We start from the raw sequence: 18,693 nt of genomic DNA, 5'->3' as shown, positions 1-18,693 counted from the left end.
TGATCCCAGGACCCCAGGATCATGACCTGAGCCGAAGGCAGTTGCTTAACCAACTGAGCCACCCAGATGTCCACCTCCCCCCACTTTTTTTAATGGAATGAACTTTTGATTGTTTTTGCATTGTCAGTACAAAATACTCACCTGATGGAAAAGGCACTTAATGTCTTAGTATGATTATGATAAATAATTTTGATGATGCAGACCTCGTGAAAGGGTCTCAGGGCAGTCAGACACTTGAGTCAGACCTTAGGAATTGCTAGACTTGTACAAGAAAGTGACATCTCAACACCAGCCTCTTGCCAGGAGCAGGTAGCGGGGACCCCTTCAGCCCCTAAGGCATAGAAAGGCTTAGTTCTGATTCTGGGTAGATGGGCCTGGAAGGCCATTAGCCAGGCCTCATTTAAAGCAAGCAAGTTTTGTGGGTTTTTTTTTTTCCCCCTCCAGCATCTCCTGGGCCATGCTCTGTGGATCAACCCCAGCCCTTCCCTGGGAAGAGCTCACTCACATCTGGCGAAGCAGACCTGTGCAGAACCAGCCCTCCAAGACGCCATATTGGATGCTGTGTGGGGACGTGCTCTGGGAACTCAGACAGACTGGGCACCAGGGAAGGTTCTGGATAAAAGGCAGAGGAGGAAGTGAGAAGCACTTTGGAGGCGAGAAGGACTTCTCCAGGCAGAGCGTGGGGGAGGACATTTTAAACTGTAGGCATTGCTTGAGCAAAGGCACAGGCTCAGAGGTGTGAAAGCCCACTGAAGAAAGGGTGCAAAGAGTATGGCTTAAAGTCTAGCGTTCCAAGATCTAGGTGGCTAGATCGGCCAGGGTGTTAAATGCTACATAGGGAGCTTGGACTTTATTCAGCAGCAACAGGGAGTTCATCAATGATACAGGAGATTTTATATTTAAGGCAAATCCCTATTTTCCTAATGAAAACATTTTCTTAAAATTAAGGGATCAACCTGGATAAATTCAAACTTCTAGGAATGTCGATGAAATAGTCAGATGTCGAATTATAGTATCTAATTTATTTTGTTACACATGCGTATTTAAAATAACATTATATACAATAATACGTAAGTACAAAATATTGCTTTCCCCCCATTCTTACATGTCAAGTAACAATTCTATTCAAAGTCTCTACATGCATCTTAGATGTCACCGTCTTCATCATATCCAGAGCCACTTTCTTCAAGTATATATCCTTCAATTGCATCTAAGTGGTCTGAGATGCAGCATTTTAAGATACGAGTCTGATACTGCCATTGGAAAGTCTGATCCAAGTCACCGCGTTAGGACAGTTCTCCCTCCATCCCCAACTTACCATGTAGGTGAAAGTTTATAATCCTTACAAACAAAAGTATGCACTTATTGCTTTTGAAGTTGCTCTTTGAAAGGCTGGTTTACAAAACCTAACTCTTGTAACAGTGAGGGCATGCCCCCGGAACGATTACGAAGTTTCTTCCCACCCCGCTTTTCACCCATCCCAGTAGAAGGAGTCTATAGTGGTTCTTGCGTCGGTCGGTTGTGTGGCGGGCTAAAATGTGAGCGGGGACCAGAGGCAGAGAAGTTGCAGATGACAAGACCTAGTTATGGGTGTGACTGAAGCGAAATACATTCTTGAGAACGAAGAAGGCCAAAGAGTTCTAAGGAGGGTTGCTGGGTAGATCGTTATCATCATGGACAGTGAAGTGCCTTGGGGGTGGCAATGAAGGAGTGAGAAAGATAGCTGGGCGTGTCCCGGAGCCGGGCAGGGGGCAGAGATGAGGACAGCCGCCCCACGTAGCAACGGAGGACGTGGAACAAGGATATGGAAAGAGCATCGGCCAGCAGTGGGCAGTCCTGCCAATATGCCGATATGAAGTCCTGGTCTAGTTGCAGGGGGGGAGGGTGGGGAGGAGTGTCAGGCCGGGAAGAAAGGGTATTTTGAGGAAAGAGATCCATGCGGAATGGACACGCTCTGGAGGAAGACTGAGATGATCAGGAAGTCTGTGACTCGCAAAGAGGGGTCCACCCAGACTGCCCCCAACAGGTTCTTCGTGCTCTCCCGTAACACTCATCGCATCAATCGTCATTGTTTTCTAGACTGCAAGGAGGGCGCGCACTATGTGTGTTCTGGGGACTGCTGTACCCCCAGTGACTAGAAGAGCCATATAATAAGTCCCCAGGAAATACGTGCTGAAGAAAGAAACGGGGAGGAGGGAGATGAAGCGGGGCAGAAAGGAAGAACAAGTTACCACTGTCCTGTGGGAGGGACTGGAAAAGGAGGACAGCAAGGGAGACAGGTCAAGAACGGCATAGTCCAGACCTCAGAGGGCAGCTGGCATCAAGGAGCTGGGGGACATACTGGAAGGAAATGGACCAGACAGGGATTGCACCAAAGATTCCACTGGGGCCTCGGGTGTGATCCCAACAGCCCAAGGCTCAGCCCTGGAGGAACATTATCAGGTGCACTGTCCCTGGCAAAGGCACAGGGCATGGAGAGGGGGACAAGGGGGGAGGGAGCCCGTGGGGCTGAGACTAGACCATGGCTTCTTCCAAGCCGTACCCCAGGGGGAGACACTTGCCTCTATGGTCTCAGACCGGCTCAGTGACTGAGACAGTGGGATGGTGTTTGGGTGTTCCTGGCATTAACATCTGAATACTAATAAAGGATATATGTGCTTGTTTGGGCGACTCACGAGTAATAAGCCTCAAATTCCATTTCTGTGTGGCACGGGCATTTCCGATAAAAGGGAATGAAAACATTCAGTTCCCAATTTACAGGAACGATTTGAAGGCAGTGATTCTCGAAAGTCTGGGCTCCGGAGCTGCAAGAGCATCACCTGGAGATGTGTTAAAAAGGCAAATTCTCAGCCCTTACCCCGGACCGACTAAATCAGAAATGGGGTTAGGCCGAGAAATGCACGGTTTAACAAGTTCTCCAGGGGATCCTGATGCACGTGGAAGTTTGCGAACCACTGCTTTGGAGCAAGGGATGGATGGAGTGTTTTAAAGCCACAGTCCCCCTTTCCGGAAAGCTTCCGCATCTGCTGTACGAGTCTTGAGCGAGTACCCACAAGCGGCACAATGCGGGAAGAGCCGATGGCGATTTACGACAGAGCAGAGAGGTGGCGAAGAGGGCCGGTTCACTGCCTGGACCGGCCTCCGCGGCCTCCGCAGCCTCAGCCTCCCTCACACGAGGGGAGAGCAGGTACTTACCTTCCAGTGCACGGTGTTAAGTACTCAGTGCTGTTGCTTATTGTCGTTATCATGAAAGTGGAACTCAGAAAAGAGCCCATCACCTCACGGAATCAGCTCAATGCCTAGCTCGGCTCTTCCAAGGCCGGGATTTCGTCTCACGCGCAGGGAACTTTACACCACTAGCCTTCTCGTTTCTGGTTTCTGAGAATTCACATTTCCCGAAGCTCTGCAGAGAGCCCCAGGGGGCTCAGACGGAGCCTTTGGCCTCTTCTGAGCCTACCTCACTCAGACAGATTTGCGTGATGGCCTCAGACATCAAGGTGCTGCCCCTCGTCAACCAGGTGTTCAACACCTGAGTGTTCTAGTCTTGCAGGGAGTAAATGGAAGAATGGCGCGGCGGCCAGTCCTCAAGGGGCGGCTGCTCTCGGAAGAGCCCTTCTACTCTGTGGGTCTCCTTTATGGGTCAGGAAAGCCTAGTGACCCCCTGCAGGTCTCTGTAAGGAAAGGGTGTTCAATCATCGGCTCAAAAGGCTATCTTGAGTCAAAAAACACCAGCAATTATAGAGGGAGCGTCCGACGCCTATCCCCTCCTCAGTAGAATGGGAGCTCCGGGTGGCCCAGAAGTTTATTTCCCGTGTCCCTGCACTGTAAACGGAGCCCGGCCCTCGCAGGCATTACAAATACTTCGGAAACGGCAAACATTTGCTAAACCAGTGGCTCTGTCATTAGAAGGAACAGAAGGTTGCTCTCTGTCAAGAGGAGGAGACCGAAGGTCTGGGTGGAGCCCGCTGGGCTCTGGTGAGCACGCCAGGTCGGGCCCGCCGCTCAGAGCTCCGCACCGCATGGAGGCCCACGGCGCTGTTTAGCTGGGGCCTTTCCACGAGGCGCATGGCGGGCAGGACTCTTACTGCGACAGGCCGGCTGGGGATCTTTTAGGGGTGAGCCTGAAGGCACATTCAAGATGGGGGACTCAGATACCTGAAGTCAGGAAATGCCAGTCCCCAAAATCCTATTTGCTCCTTGGCAATTCCCAGGTCCCTCTGAGCTAAACTTGAGCCCGCTTTTTCTAGGCACCCTGCCTGCCCGCCACAGGCCCCGAGGGCCCAGCTGCCCCAGCCTGTGCTCACGAATACAGGGTCCAACTCAGCGGCCGTAGTGTCGGTGCCTCAGCGGTGCCTGGCGGAGGGGCACCAGCACCCCTGGGCAAGGGGCTTTATTATTCCAGGTGAGTTCGGACACTCGCATTGTACCGGAGCAGGCGGTCTGAGGGGCACAGGCTGAGGAAATATTTGGTTGCATAAAGCTACTAAGGCAGAAATACTCACTACCCCATGTGACAGGCAAGCAGATGAACTTCCTCCTCCCTGAGCAGGAATGTCCTCTAGGCTTTTGCTCATACGGATCCTTCCAACAGTCGCCACGCCGTGGCCATTTCCACCTGTCCCAAAGCCCTACAGCACCATAGTTCTTACTCCCAGCCATTCCCAACCCTGCCCCAGCAGGCCTCGTAAGTGCCAACAGTGCTTATCTGTGAGGGGCCTCATAAGCTAAGTATTAGCATGGGTCTCCTAAGTTGGAACCTGGAGGGTTTTGCTGGGATTTCCTCCCGCTTATGGTTCAGCCAAAGGCCAGATGTCTTGTCTAGTCCATATAAATGGTCAGCATGAACCTATTTTGTAATAATCACGGCCCCCATTGGTAGAAATGCCCTCTATTTCTGGGTTCATTACAGTTGCTAAAAGGGGGGATGGTGTTTATCCTTTAGAAGGATGTTGGGAAGCATGAAAAGGTCCTGGTCCAGAAGGCCTGAGTTCTAACCATGACTATCCCACAGTAGGCTAAGGACCTGTGCCTGAGTAACTCCTCCCTATAAAAATGAGGAAGTGTCTTTTAGCTCCATTAGTTGAGGATTCCATTTTGAGAGAATTCACAAAATGACCAAAGGTTTACTAAAGAAAAATTCTCCTGAATGTAGGGGTATTTTGCAAACACGCTGAGGACGCATGATCAGGAGTTTATTAGAACAGTCTGGTAGTACTTTAGTCAAGGTCCTTTTGGTTGCAGGTAATAAAAAGTCACTTTAGACTGATTTTTGAAAACCTAAGACGCATTCTAAGGATACCTGAGAGATGAACAGAGTCCACAGGAAGGATGGAGAACCAGATCCAGAAACCCATGAAGTAAGTAGCTGATCTGATTTGCTCGCACTCCTGTTCCTCTATTTCTACTTCTAAACCTCTCTGCTTGTCCATGTAGTACGGCCCACGGGTCCTGACTTTCTAAGGGCCCCACACAAGCTGCAAACCGAGAGGGTCTCTCTCCTTCCCCTTGCAAAATTCTTAAGAAAAAGAACTGTCTTGGGCCTGTTTGGATCAGAAGTTCGATCATCTGGTCTCATCAACTGGTGTGTGGGGGAGGGGAGAAGAGGGAAAGGTCACTGGGTACACGGACATGGTCCCCTCTCCTGCTGGCAGTGAGTCAGGCGGGTGCCCCCAAACAGTGTCAGTAGAGAGAGAGAGAGAGTGAGAGAGAGAGAGGTCAGCTGCTTCAGCAGGTGCTTACCTACTGGTACGTAAGACAACAAAGAGGTCTGTAATTGTCTACAATTCAGAGTGACCTTCCCCTCCAAGTTCCTACTGAACTCATCACAGCTCCAGAAATGCGCATTACTACATTTCCTAAAGCTCTACTGAGTACTGAAACCCAAGTTGAAATGGTTACAAAAAGTTGCTCCCTGTTTTACTGCTCTTTGCTGGACTTGGTTGACATTTGCTTTTTACTCTCATCAAATCTTACAGGAGTGATGAAGACATGGCAAGTTACAAAAGGTCCCCCTCTTGCACGAACACCTTTTCTAACAGTTTCTAACATGACGTCAACAACATGATAAAGACGGATGTTCAACGGATTCCTCGAGCCTGTGAAAGTCCTGCCGAGGCATTGTATTTTGTGGGCGCACCGCACAGAGCCTGGAACGCAGTGGTGCTCAATGTCAGACTGAATCCAATTCCAATTGTAATGTAAGTACAAGGATCTACTTCTGATCAAATATGAAATCCAGCTAATAATTTCGGGCCACCATCTGCTTCTGTGTCCCACAGCAGGTGGGGCAGAAGAAAGTAACCAAGTCTCCAACTTGCTATTCTTCTCTTTATAAGAACCTAATGACTACTGACATCTCCAGCTCAGAAGCACAAAATGTATACAAAGAAATTACTATATATTAACTGAAAGCACGAGTTTAAATAGCCTAGAGTCTTACAGAAGTTGTTATCCCAAAACATGCAGAGGCAGCAAGAGTCACCCCAAAACCACATTTTATTCTATGACCTTTATATTGCTTTTCTGTTACTTAAAGGTTGAAGCAAAGTGAAAGGATGGAAATACTTTGTTAAAAGAACAAAATGAGTTAATCACAGCAAATACACTGAATAAAACCTCAGGTCTATGCCATACACTCCAAACACAAGGCTAAGTCCAGGAGTGGCTCATGTCTGGGTTTTCGTAAAGCAAACGGAAATATTTGGAAGAATCAACACATTTCAGTAGAAGAGCCATAAGTGCCCTGAAAGCAGAAAGCTGACACAATTTTAAATATAATTCATATATATATATATTTTTAAAATCAAACACAATTAAATAGAATATGGTTTAAGTACATGAATACTTTGCTTTAGAAGAATAACAGAGGTGGTACATGGTACCAAAAACTTATACACAGCCTTTTTGCTTCTTCTGTTGATGAAACAGTGTGCCCCTATACAATCAAATATTGCAATGGAATAAATTCTCTATTCATTCAGGACTTTCTCAAGGACAGAGGTGATTAATAATTATATATTTATATATATATATATTTCTTTTTTTTTCTTTTTTTCTTTTTTGCAAAGTCTGAGCAAAAGCAGTAACACCTAAGAGAACGTTCTCTCCCCCTCAGTCACGTGCCCTGAAGCAGCATCGGCACTGCCTGGCCAGTGGAGTGTGCTCGCCAGCGGGGCGGCCCTGCTGACGGCAGCGAGGTCCAGACCCAGCAGCTGACCAAGTGCAAGTGCAGTGAGGGAGTCTCCCGCTCTCCTGAAGACACAAAGAACAAAGGCCACCAGCTGCACACTTCCCAACTCACAGCAAAGAAACGGGAGGCGTCAGGGCTGAGTGCTTATCCGGCCCGCCCCAACCCTTGCTTGCCAATCTTATTAAAAAAAAAAAAAAAAAAAAAAGAATGAAAAAACAAAACAAAAACCATACAATCTGGGAATAAACACTTCGTCCAAGGTATCACAGGGGGAAACTGGAGTGATTGGTACTCTTCCTTCTTTTCCACATGTATTCTGAAGGGAAAGTTAAGTAACTTGGAGCAGAGTATTCGAGAAGAGCTAGTCTTCATGCTCAAAGTAAAGGAGACTCATCTTTTTGTTAGCAGGGGAGGCTGGTTTTCAGTATACTGCATCTCAGGAGCAATTAAAATGTGAAAATTGCATACTGTCACCAAAGGGAAGGACAATGTCACTGAGACTTGACCTGTCAGCCAGCTTCCTTCCCAGTTAATGCCTCTGTGAAGGAAGACTGCCAGGGAGCCCTCGCCCCACTCCGCTGAAGGAAAACAATCCGCTAGCACCGCACTGCCACTCTGAGCTGCCTGGCTCTCGGAGGGGCTGACTCACCTGTTTGTTTAGGAGGCCAAAGCAAAGCACTTCCGGTACCTGCTTTAGGGTTCTTGTAGGGACGGGCCAGCGCTACAGAATGTGCATCAAACATCAGCTCTACGCTTGTCTGCCTCCCACAGTATGTGGTCCCTGTCTATTCCAGTGGACTAAAACTCTTTCATAAATGGGTTATTGCCATTGGAAAGCTATGAATTTTCTAGTAATGTAAACAATACCACTTTGTCTCTTTATGACTTTCACTGTGTGAACATCACGTGCGGCAAATGTGTCTGCATGTCACTCTGCTTCTGATGGAAGTCTAGGATTGTCCGCCATTCTTCCTTGGGAACAACAGTGATAATCAGTGAAAAGAAATACAGTGCTTTGTTTTCATTGGCTGTGTTGAAGAATCCAACCAAAGGAAAATAGTTCTCTTATTTTTCAAAAGCAGATTTCCTTTATCTCAGGTCTTGAGTCATAGCTGGAAAAAAAAAAAGAAAGAAAAAGGTGAGGTACATTTTTAAAACCGTGACGTGATGTATTATCATTACAGATTAAGAAGGGAACCAACACTTAGTGTTTACTACACACCAGCACTTCTGAGGGTCAGGATCTGACTACAATCTTGAGGTAAAATGCTATAATCATCTTCATTTACATATGAATGAACAGAAGCTTTAAAAAGGTCAAGCAACTCATCCTAAGGTTACATAACAAGGACTGGCACCCAGATCTGCTGTTACCGTTCCGCAATAGATATGAGAACAAAATGTCTACTCTTTGACAGAGTGATTCCGCTTCTAGGAATTAACCATAGAGCATACTCATTAGAGAGGGCAAAGATTTATATACACACACATTCATTATTGTTTGTAACAGGGGAAAAACCCACAATAACTTAGATGACAATCCACAGGGGACTCATTAAATCAGGCCAGCCGTACGTAACACAAAATACTCTACCACCTTTAGAGTACCTCACACCAGGTTCCCGAGGCGGAGACCCCTTTACTCACAACACTGGGGAGGAAACAAACACCGTGGGGGACAAGCTCCTTGGGACATATACACATGAAACAATTCAGAAATGCCGCGAGGTAGTTGATGTTAAATGCCAAGTACGTTCTATAGACAAGCATAAAGTAGGACATTCAAAGCAGAGAGGCTTCAACATAGGCTGGAGAGGCTGCGTCTTCTTTCATGGAAGTAGGATGTGTTATGTTCAAATAATCACGGAATGAGTATCAGAAGGGGATCTTAGGAGACTATCTTGTCCAGTTTCTCTGATCCACTGAGGAGGAAATAAGACTTGGAAACGTAAAGTAACTTTCAAAAGGTCACATATGTTCACGAAAAGTGGAACGAACAAGTTCTGTTTAGCCTAGCACTTTTTCCACACCAGGACACCGCCGATCCCTAAGGACGGGCAGGACAGGTATCTTAGCGAGCCAAAGAGAAGGGCTGGCAAGCTTAAAAAACAAAATACAGCAAAACATATCTGTATATCCTAAAAATAAAAGGCACATCATAATAAAATCTGAACACACAACTCAAATGAAAAGCCTTAAGTTTAAATACCTGCTATCTAAAATGGTGCCTAAAAGGACATTTTCATATTGTTAAACATTTGATCCTCAAAGATAACGGGGAATCACAACTTCATACACCTTTATCTTGCTCTTCGCTATTTTAGGTTTGTCTGAGCCAGTGAGGATAAATATAGATAAAAATTATCACCCTTACACAGAAAAGAGGATAGAATCTGCAAAAGTGAACAGAGCTTTGGTGTGAATCAGTGCAGTGCAAAGTTCAAAATTAAACCAAGCTCTGGCAATGACAGTTCTGAGAGTAAACAGCTGGCGAAGAAAGGGGGATGCTGGGCCTTGATATACGTGCAAGCCCTCCGAACTACTGTGGGTTATGTGGGATGTCATCTGAACATATTTAATTCCGATTCCCAATTTTTGCTAATGTAAATAACAGAGGAGTCGTTTAATGCCTTCAGAAGGAACATGAGCAGAAATTCTCCAACTGCATGAAGTCTCTGTGAATCAACTCAAGTTAGAGAAAGTAAAACTGCTGAAGAAACTGGGACCATCTGGCTTGAAGAGAGGACTGGGTGTGTGGGGGGGTACGCTACGTGGGGGCCTCAACTCTCTGCAGGCTACCTGCGTGGCTCACGCACACACAGCAGGAACCAGCTGGTGAAGCTATAGAGAAACCGAGTATTCGCTTGTGGATGTTCTGGATACAACTCCTTTCTCAGAAAGCTGTTTTGCAAAGATCATCTCCCAGTCTATAACTCGCCGTTTCATTTTCTTTACAGGGTCTTTTGACAAGCACAAGTTTCTACTTTTGATAAAGATCAATTTATCGGTTTTTCTCCTTTATGGCTCATGCTTAGTTTGATCTAAGAAATCTTGGCCTAACCCCAAATCACAAAGATTCTCTCCTACGAGTTTTAGTTTTAGCTCTGACATTTAGGTCTATGCTCCGTTCTGAGCTGATTCTTATGTGCAATAAGGAAGGGGGTTCATTTTCCTCCCATATATGTTTCTAGTTGTTCCAGTACTGCACACTACAAAGACTTTCTTTTTTACTACTGAATTACCTTGGCAGATATGTCAAAAATCAATTGACTTCATATATTTGGGTCTACTTCTGTACTCTTTATGCTAATATCACTCTGCCCTGATCATGCAGCTTTATAATACATGTGTCCACGTACTGTTAGTCTTCCAATTTTCTTCCCCCTCCCGCATGTTTGTTTGTATTTTTTTGATATTCTAGTTACTTTAAATCTTCCAATAAATTTTATAATTATCTTGTCAATTTCTACAAAAAACCCTGCTGGCATTTTTACTGTGATTGTACTGAACCAATCAGTAATCTTGGATAATCTTGTACAGCATGGAGAGTAGAGGCAATACTGTATCACGTATCTGAAAGTTGCTGAGAGAGGAGATCTGAGAAGTTCTCATCACAAAAAAAATTTGCGATGACCATTTTGCAACGTATATAAATATCAAATCCTTATGCTGTATACCTGAAACTAACATAATGTTATATGTCAGTTACACCTCAGTCATTATCACCACCACTATCATCATCCTGGGGAGAAATGGCACCTTAACAACACTGAGTCTCTTGATTCACAAACATGATCTGTTTTTATTTAAATCTTACTTCTGCTCAGTTGTACTGTATATTGTACAAATCGTACACACATTTTGTTGAATATATTCTTAGGATTTTATGTTTTGGGAAGCCACTGTAGATTGTATCCTTTTTAAAATTTCAATTTCTGTTAATTGCTAGTATATAGAAATGTACTTCACTTTTGTATATTAACCTTATATTCTTTTGCATTGCTAAACTTAGTTCAAATGCTTTTTTGTTGATTCCTGAAGACACTACCGTCCAACAGACCTTTCTGTGACAATGGAAATGTTCTGCATTGTGCATACATGGCTAGTCACTACCATACTGGATAAAGCAGCCTCAGGAATGTCTACATAAATGATGAGGTCTTCTGCAAAGAAAACCAGTTTTACTCCTTCCATTACAATTTATAGGCCTTTTTTTCTTTACCTTTTAGGACTTCCAGCACAAGTATCCTTGCCTTCTTCCTAGAATCATGCAGTCTTTCCCCATTACATATGATTTTAGCTGTGACTTTTATCAGGTTGAGGGGGTTCTGTTCTGTTCCCAGTTTCCTGAGAGTTTTATCATCAATGGTTGAATTTTGTCAAATTCTCTTTCTCCATCTATTGAGATGATCATGTATTTTTCTTTTTATAACAGCAACTGATATTTTCCTTAAAAAAATTTATTCATTCATTCATTCATTCATTCATTCATTCATTCCAGAAAGAGAAAGAGAGTGAGCGAGCATGAGTGGGCTCAAGAATAGAGGGAGAGGGACAAGCAGACTCCATGCTGAGTGCAAAGTTCGACTCGGGGCTTGATCCCAGGACCCTGAGATCATGACCTGAGCTTTAATCAAGAGTTGGACGTTTAAACGACTGAGCCACCCAGGCACCCCAGCAACTGATTTTCAAATATCAAAGCAAACCTGCTTTCCTGGGATAGCCCCACTTGTCATGATGTACTATCCTTTTTACATACTGATGATTGGTTTTCTCGTATTTATTTATTTACTTATTCATTTGAGAGCTCGAGTAGGGGGAGGGGCAGAGGGAGAGGGAGCGACAGAATCTCAAGCAGACTCCCTGCTGAGTGCAGAGCCTGATGCAGGACTCAATCTCATGACCCTGAGCTGAAAACAAGAGTTGGACACAACCAACTGAGCCACCTAGGTGCCCTTTGTATTTTTGTTAAGGATTTTGAGTGTATGTTCAAGAGAGATGCTAGCCTGTAGCTTTCTTTTCTTGTAATGTCTTTGTCTGGCGTTAAGGTTATGCCAGCCTCATACAATGCATTGGGAAATATTACCTCCTCTTCAATTTTCTGGAGCTTTGTCTAGAAATAGTATTATTTCTTCTTTAAATTCCATCTGGGCCTGGAGTTTTCTTTATGGGAAGGAAACTGACTTTCTCTCTCCCACCTCCCAATTTTATTGTTACGACTGACATAACACTGTGTAAGTTTAAGGTGTATAATGTGATAATTAGATATACATATATATTGTGAAATGAGTATCACAGTAAGATTAATACCTCTATCACCTCACATAAATACCTTTTTTAAAAACAGTAAGAATACTTACAATCTACTCCACTAGCAACTTTCAAGTCTATAATACAACATTGTTAACTAGAGTCACCACGCTGTACATTAATCTCTAGAACTAACCCACCTCATAACTGGAAGTTTGCACCCTCTGAGCAGCATCTCTTTATTGCTCCTAACCCCCAGTCCCTGAAACTACTATTTTACTGTTTCTGTGAGTTCGACTTTTTTAGATGCCACATGTAAGTGAGGTCATACAGCATTTGTCTATGTCAGACTTATTTCACTTAGCGTAATGTCCTCAAGGTCCATCCATATTGTCACAAATGACAGGATTTCATTTTTTTTATGGTTAAATTTTCTTGATCCATTCAACTGTCAGGGCCACATATTTCTTTTCTTTCTTTTTTTTTTTTTAAAGATTTTATTTATTTATTCGACAGAGATAGAGACAGCCAGCGAGAGAGGGAACACAAGCAGGGGGAGTGGGAGAGGAAGAAGCAGGCTCATAGTAGAGGAGCCTGATGTGGGGCTCGATCCCATAACGCCGGGATCACGCCCTGAGCCGAAGGCAGACACTTAACCTCTGTGCCACCCAGGCGCCCCAGGGCCACATATTTCTATGTAACACCTGGCTATTATAAATTATGCAATGAACATGGGGTATAGGTATCTTTTTGAGGTAACAATTTCATTTTCTTCAAATATATACCCAGAAGTGGGATTGCGAGACCTATACGGTAGTTCTATTTTTAATTCTTTGAGGAATCTCCACACGGCTGTACCAATTTACGTTCCCACCAGCAGTGAGCAAGGGTTCCTTTTTCTTACATCCTTGTCAACACTTGTTACTGCTTGTCTTTTTGATAAACAGTTATCCTAACAGGTATAAGGGGATACCTCACTGTGGTTATGATTTACACTTCCCTAATGGTTCGTGATATTAAGCATCTTTTCATGTACCTTTTGGCCATTTGTATGTCTTTGGAAAAATGTCTTTCCAGGTTCTTTGCCCACTTTTTAATTTGAAATTTTTTTTTCTGCTATTGAGGTCCGTATATATTTGCATATTAATTCCTCAAATTCAATTTAATAGATACAGTATTATTCAGGTTACCTATTTCTTCTTGAGTGAGCTCTGGTAATTTATATATTTCAAGGAATTTCTCCATCTCATTCAAGCTGTTGAATTAATTAGCATAAAGTTGTTCATAATAGTCAACTATTATCATTCTAATAACTTTAGGATCTGTAGTGATGTCCCCTCTTTCAATCCTGGTATCTGTAATTCATGTCTAATCTCTTTTCCCCCACCCCCCAGTCAGTCTTGTTAGAGGTTTATCAATTTAATTGGTCTTTTTAAAGAGCCAGCTTTTGATTTTTCTCTATTATCTATGTAATTGATATTCACCTTTTTTTTTTTTTTAAAGCCCAACATAGGGCTTAAACTCATGACCCTGAAATCAAGACCTGAGCTGAGATCAAGAGTCGGATGCTTAACTAAGTCACCCAAGTACCCCCCATATTCACTTTTATCTTTAATATTTCCTTTTTTCTTCTTCCTTTGGGTTTAATTTACTCATTTCCTAGTTTAAGATAGAAGACTGAAAACTTTTTTTTTTGTCTAACGTAAACATTTAATGCTATAAATTTCCTTCTAAGGACTGCTTTAGCAGTATTCCACAATACTGTAAACATTTTCATTCAGTCCAAAATATTTTCTAACTTCCGTTCTGATTTCTTCTTTGACCAATGGAAGACTAAGAAGTATGCTATTTAATTTCCAAATACTTGGGGGATTTTCCACACATCCTTCTGCAACTGACTTCTTGATTAGTTTCTTTTTGGTAAGAAAATAGACTGATTTCAATCCTTATAATTTATTGAAACTTGTTTTATGGCCCCGAATATAGTATATCTTGATAAATGTTCTATGTGTTGGCCAAGAGAACGTGTACCCTGCTGCTGCTGAACGCACTGTTCTATAAATGTCCCCTAAGTCAAGCTGGTCGACAGTGTGGTTCTATCCATTACTGACACAGGGCTGCTGCAATCTCTAACTGCTGGAGATTTCGACAGCCATTATGGATTTGTGTATCTTCCCTGTAGTTCTATCAGTTTTAGCTTTATGTGTTTTCAAGCTGTTATCAGATGCATACACATTTAGAATTCTTGATGTCTTCTTGATGAACTGACCTTTTTATCATATAAAATGTCCTTTTTTTTGCCTGGTAATATTCCTTGTTTTGAAGTTTTATTCTGACCTGTGCTAATACAGGCAGTCCAAATTACTTTTGATAATGTCTGCATGGTATATCTTCTCCATCCTTTTACTTTTGGCCTATGTCTTCATATTTAAAGTGGGCTTCTTCCAGAGAGCATCTAAGTAGGTTCTGCCATTATCTATGTAATCAGACAATCTCTGTTTTAACTAGACTATTCAGACCATTTTTATTTAATGTGGTGATTAATATGATTTCATTTAAAACTACTATCTTGCTATTTGTCTTTCATTTGTCCCACAGGATTCTTTCTTCTCTTTCCCCCCTTTTCTTGAGTTCTTTTGTATTCAGTATTTTTTTAGGGTGTGGAAAATAGAAAAATCTATTTTTCTATAGATTGCATTTTCTCCTGACTGTGGGTCAAGTTTCTCTGCTTCCTTGCATACCCAGTAAGTAATGCAGTGGATGGCAGACACTGTTGTTTTATACTGTTGAGTGCTGAACTTCATTGTGTTCCTTTAAAGAGGGTTGGCCTTTGCTCTGGCATGCAGTTGTTACTTAAAGAGTTTGATCCTTTCAAAAGTGGCTTTCAAGGTTGGTTAAAGTGCTTTATTCTAGGGTTTAGCTCCAGTAGTAAGGCATAATGTTTCTGAGGACACTATCCAATGTCTTATACATTATAAGATCTATCCACACTGGTCAGTAGTGGTGTGACCTATTCCTAACCCCATGTTTCAGGAATTGCTCAGTCTACTAATTTCTGGTAGTTTTTTCCCTCCCCATGGGCATTTTCACCCAATACATGTATAGATCAGTATTTGGCCAAGGACTTCAAGGGACCTCTCATAAGGAGATAAACTCTGGAGCTTTCTTTCTGTGAAGCTCCTTTTCTGGTATACTGCTCTATGACTTCTAGCCACCTTGGGCTATCCATACTTTGATTTCTGACTCCTTAATTCAGCAACGCTATGAACTCTGTTAGGCTCTCCCCTCCCTGCACTTTGAAAATTGCTTCTGGGCAGTGAGCTACGGATCAAGTCAATGTTACCCTTCTTTTGAGGATTACAGACCTCTACTGCCTATTGTCCAGTATCTGGAAATAGTTGTTACATTTAGTTTGTTAGTTACCCAGTTGTTCATGATGAGAGGTCAGTTTCTAGAGCAGCTAATCCTTCAAAGGCAGAAGGATCATTTCCCTTATGTCCTTTTTTATTTTTATATATCTGGACTCAAATTCTTTCCAGTTTTATACAAGCTAGATCAGAACAAGTCATCCTTACCTTTGTAGACTTCTCTAAAGGTTGATCATATTGTGCCTGTTGCATAACATCACTGACTATCATTTTAGCAATCTTCCAAGCTAGCTCTTCTTGGGCCTTAAAAAAAAAAACACCAAAACAACAGAAAAAACCCAATTCAAACTGTTGATAATGGTTATTCATTAGAAAAATCAAGACATTATCAGTGCTCTAAACACAATTATATACACATATCATGTCCACTTCTTTGGATAAGCAGCACATTCCACGTCTGAATGCACCTGGACCACCCTCTGGCGACGCTACATTAACGTGCTGTTCATTCACTGTCTTCTACGGTCAGCTACTGGGTATCCAACATCATGACTATTTTCATGTTAGATGATCAAAACAAAAATTTTTCTTTTTCCACTCACTTCTCTCAATGTACTTAGCTAGTCAAAAAGCAAGGCTCTTCTGAAAACTGACAGTGAGGAAGGAAACATCTGAGCTTTTTGTTTCTACTGATGCCTGCTGGTTGATGAAAACCTGAAGGCATGGGTATTTTTCAGTGGCCAGAGCCTCTGAACCAAAGATCCTGCACTGCCCCCATGAGGCAACTGTCAGATGCTAAAAAGGGCCCACCCTTTCTTGTTACATCCTGGATAAAGGAGCAACGTGCCACGTGCCGCTTAAACACGGGAACTAAAGAAAGAGAAAACCTGAAACCTTACTTACACAAGGTGCCACTTATAAATAGGAATTTCTTTACACTAAAAGTAGAATTTACCTCGTCAGTATTTCCTTGCACCCATTTCTTCATAGCTTGTGAGAACATGGATCCTGGTAAACAAAACCAAAATTGAATGTAGATTTCATACACAATTTTACATTTAAAAGTGCTCTTATTCAAAAGCTACTTCCAGAAATGGATACTCTTTTTTTGTACAATCTCGTCTAAAATGTTAAGGAATATTAACCATTAATCGAAACTGATTATCTCCATTAACAAGTATTTAACTTGCAAACACCATGGTTCAAAAGACTTCTGAAAGGCTGTTTCAGAGTTCTGGACTTTTCCTTCTATTCTCCTTTATCATCTAGGGTGAGATTTGCAGCAAACATTAAGCAAGCAGAAGAAAACTGACCAGGATTTGGTCTTAGATTAAGAATCTAGCAACACACCAGGAGATATCAATCTACTTGCTATATATCCAAACTTTTCAGATCAGCTCCTATACAAAAGGGTTTCCAGTAGAGATTACATTGTTACATGCTCAATCTCTGGTCTGTATGAATTAACTGGGTAAGAGCAGAGTTTTAAATAGCCATGCTGTGTCTGAGCTACGGCACACCTCAGTCTCCTAGGAGATACACAAAAGCCTATCCACATCTGTACTCAGGTGCTGAGGAATCCCCAAGACATAGGCTAGTCACTTCTTCCATGAATGAAATACATAGCTTATCTTTTTTTTTTTTAATTTTATTTATTCATTCGACAGAGAGAGAGACAGCCAGCGAGAGAGGGAACACAGGCAGGGGGAGCGGGAGAGGAAGAAGCAGGCTCCCAGTGGAAGAGCCTGACGTGGGGCTCGATCCCAGAATGCCGGGATCACGCCCTGAGCCGAAGGCAGACGCTTAACGCTGAGCCACCCAGGCGCCCCTACATAGCTTATCCTTTCATTAACACAGATAGGTTCCTGTCCTAACTCTGCTTTAAATCAAATGGTTGGTAGATTATTTCTTAGGCAAGATCCTGATTAATTCGATGACTGGATTAGAACTAAAAATAGCACTCATGAAAAAGTACAAAACCTGGATCCATTTCCTTAATAATTTTCAGTATTAGCTAAAAGTCTGAATACTGGTCTAGTTAAACTTTATGGCCAAGCAGTCAACAGGGGCCACAACATTACGTGTTCTGCCTAAAGTTGCAAATGGCTGTTGAATTGCCCAGCTGCTGCTCCCTCTTCAGACTCATCTGAAGAGTCACACTGTTGACACTCTCCTACTTGCTTATGCTCTCTCTCTCTTTTTCTTTTTAATACCCATATGTCTGACTCCTTTCTGTGCATTCCTTCCTCCTTTAATATAGAACTTCTCCAGGACCCCATTCCCAGGCTTTTTCTCTCCTTCAACATATTTTCTTTGGGGTATCTCATCCCCTCCTGTGACTTTACCTTCAAAATGCAAATAATGAAAAAACTTGTCCTTGAGTGTTAAATTCATACAAATTGTCCTAAGGTATCTCAAACTTAATGTGTTCCAAACTTAGCTCGTTTGTTTCTTACCTACTCTTTTCTCTTATATCTTCTATCTCAGAAATTAATTTAATCCTTTATTAAAAATTCACATCATAAATTTTCACCCAGAGAACCATGTTAAAAAACTTAATCCACCTTCCTCATTTGCTCTCTATATGAAATCTGTCACCAAATTCCACCTTGAATGCAGTCTCTTGAATTTCTCTTTGGAAGTCTTAGAAATCTGACCTTTCTAATTCCTGCTACCATTATCCACCTTCAAATCCTCTTCTTCTATCTACATTACTAGCTAATCCTGCTACCCGACTGGTTTCTCTGATACCAATTCATTCCTCTATCACTGCCAGAAAAATGCATCTAGTTGGTACTCTGCTAACACTGGGGGCGCACCTGGCTGGCACAGTCGGTGGAGTGTGTGCTCTTGATCTTAGGGCTGTAAGCTCGAGCCCCACGTTGG

The 18,693-nt window shown here is 42.8% G+C and overlaps 1 protein-coding gene across 1 annotated transcript in view; it reads right to left on the bottom strand.

The window, feature by feature from the left end:
* Nucleotides 1–6,477: 6,477 nt before the first annotated feature.
* The window catches only part of AKAP10 (A-kinase anchoring protein 10), a 75,796-nt gene continuing 63,580 nt past the window's right edge, over nucleotides 6,478–18,693 (bottom strand). The window contains exons 13-15 of the mRNA XM_040630112.1: nucleotides 16,763–16,815; nucleotides 16,015–16,110; nucleotides 6,478–8,301 (exon numbers count right to left, since the gene is read on the bottom strand). Of these exons, the coding sequence (XP_040486046.1) occupies nucleotides 8,296–8,301; nucleotides 16,015–16,110; nucleotides 16,763–16,815 (155 nt within the window). The 3' untranslated portion in view covers nucleotides 6,478–8,295. The remainder of the gene's footprint in view (nucleotides 8,302–16,014; nucleotides 16,111–16,762; nucleotides 16,816–18,693) is intronic.

The sequence above is a fragment of the Ursus maritimus genome, unplaced genomic scaffold (assembly GCF_017311325.1).
Source record: "Ursus maritimus isolate PB19 unplaced genomic scaffold, ASM1731132v1 scaffold_14, whole genome shotgun sequence".
NCBI lineage: Eukaryota > Metazoa > Chordata > Mammalia > Carnivora > Ursidae > Ursus > Ursus maritimus.
Note: the sequence above shows the minus strand (reverse complement) of the source record. Positions and strands in the feature narration are given on the sequence as shown.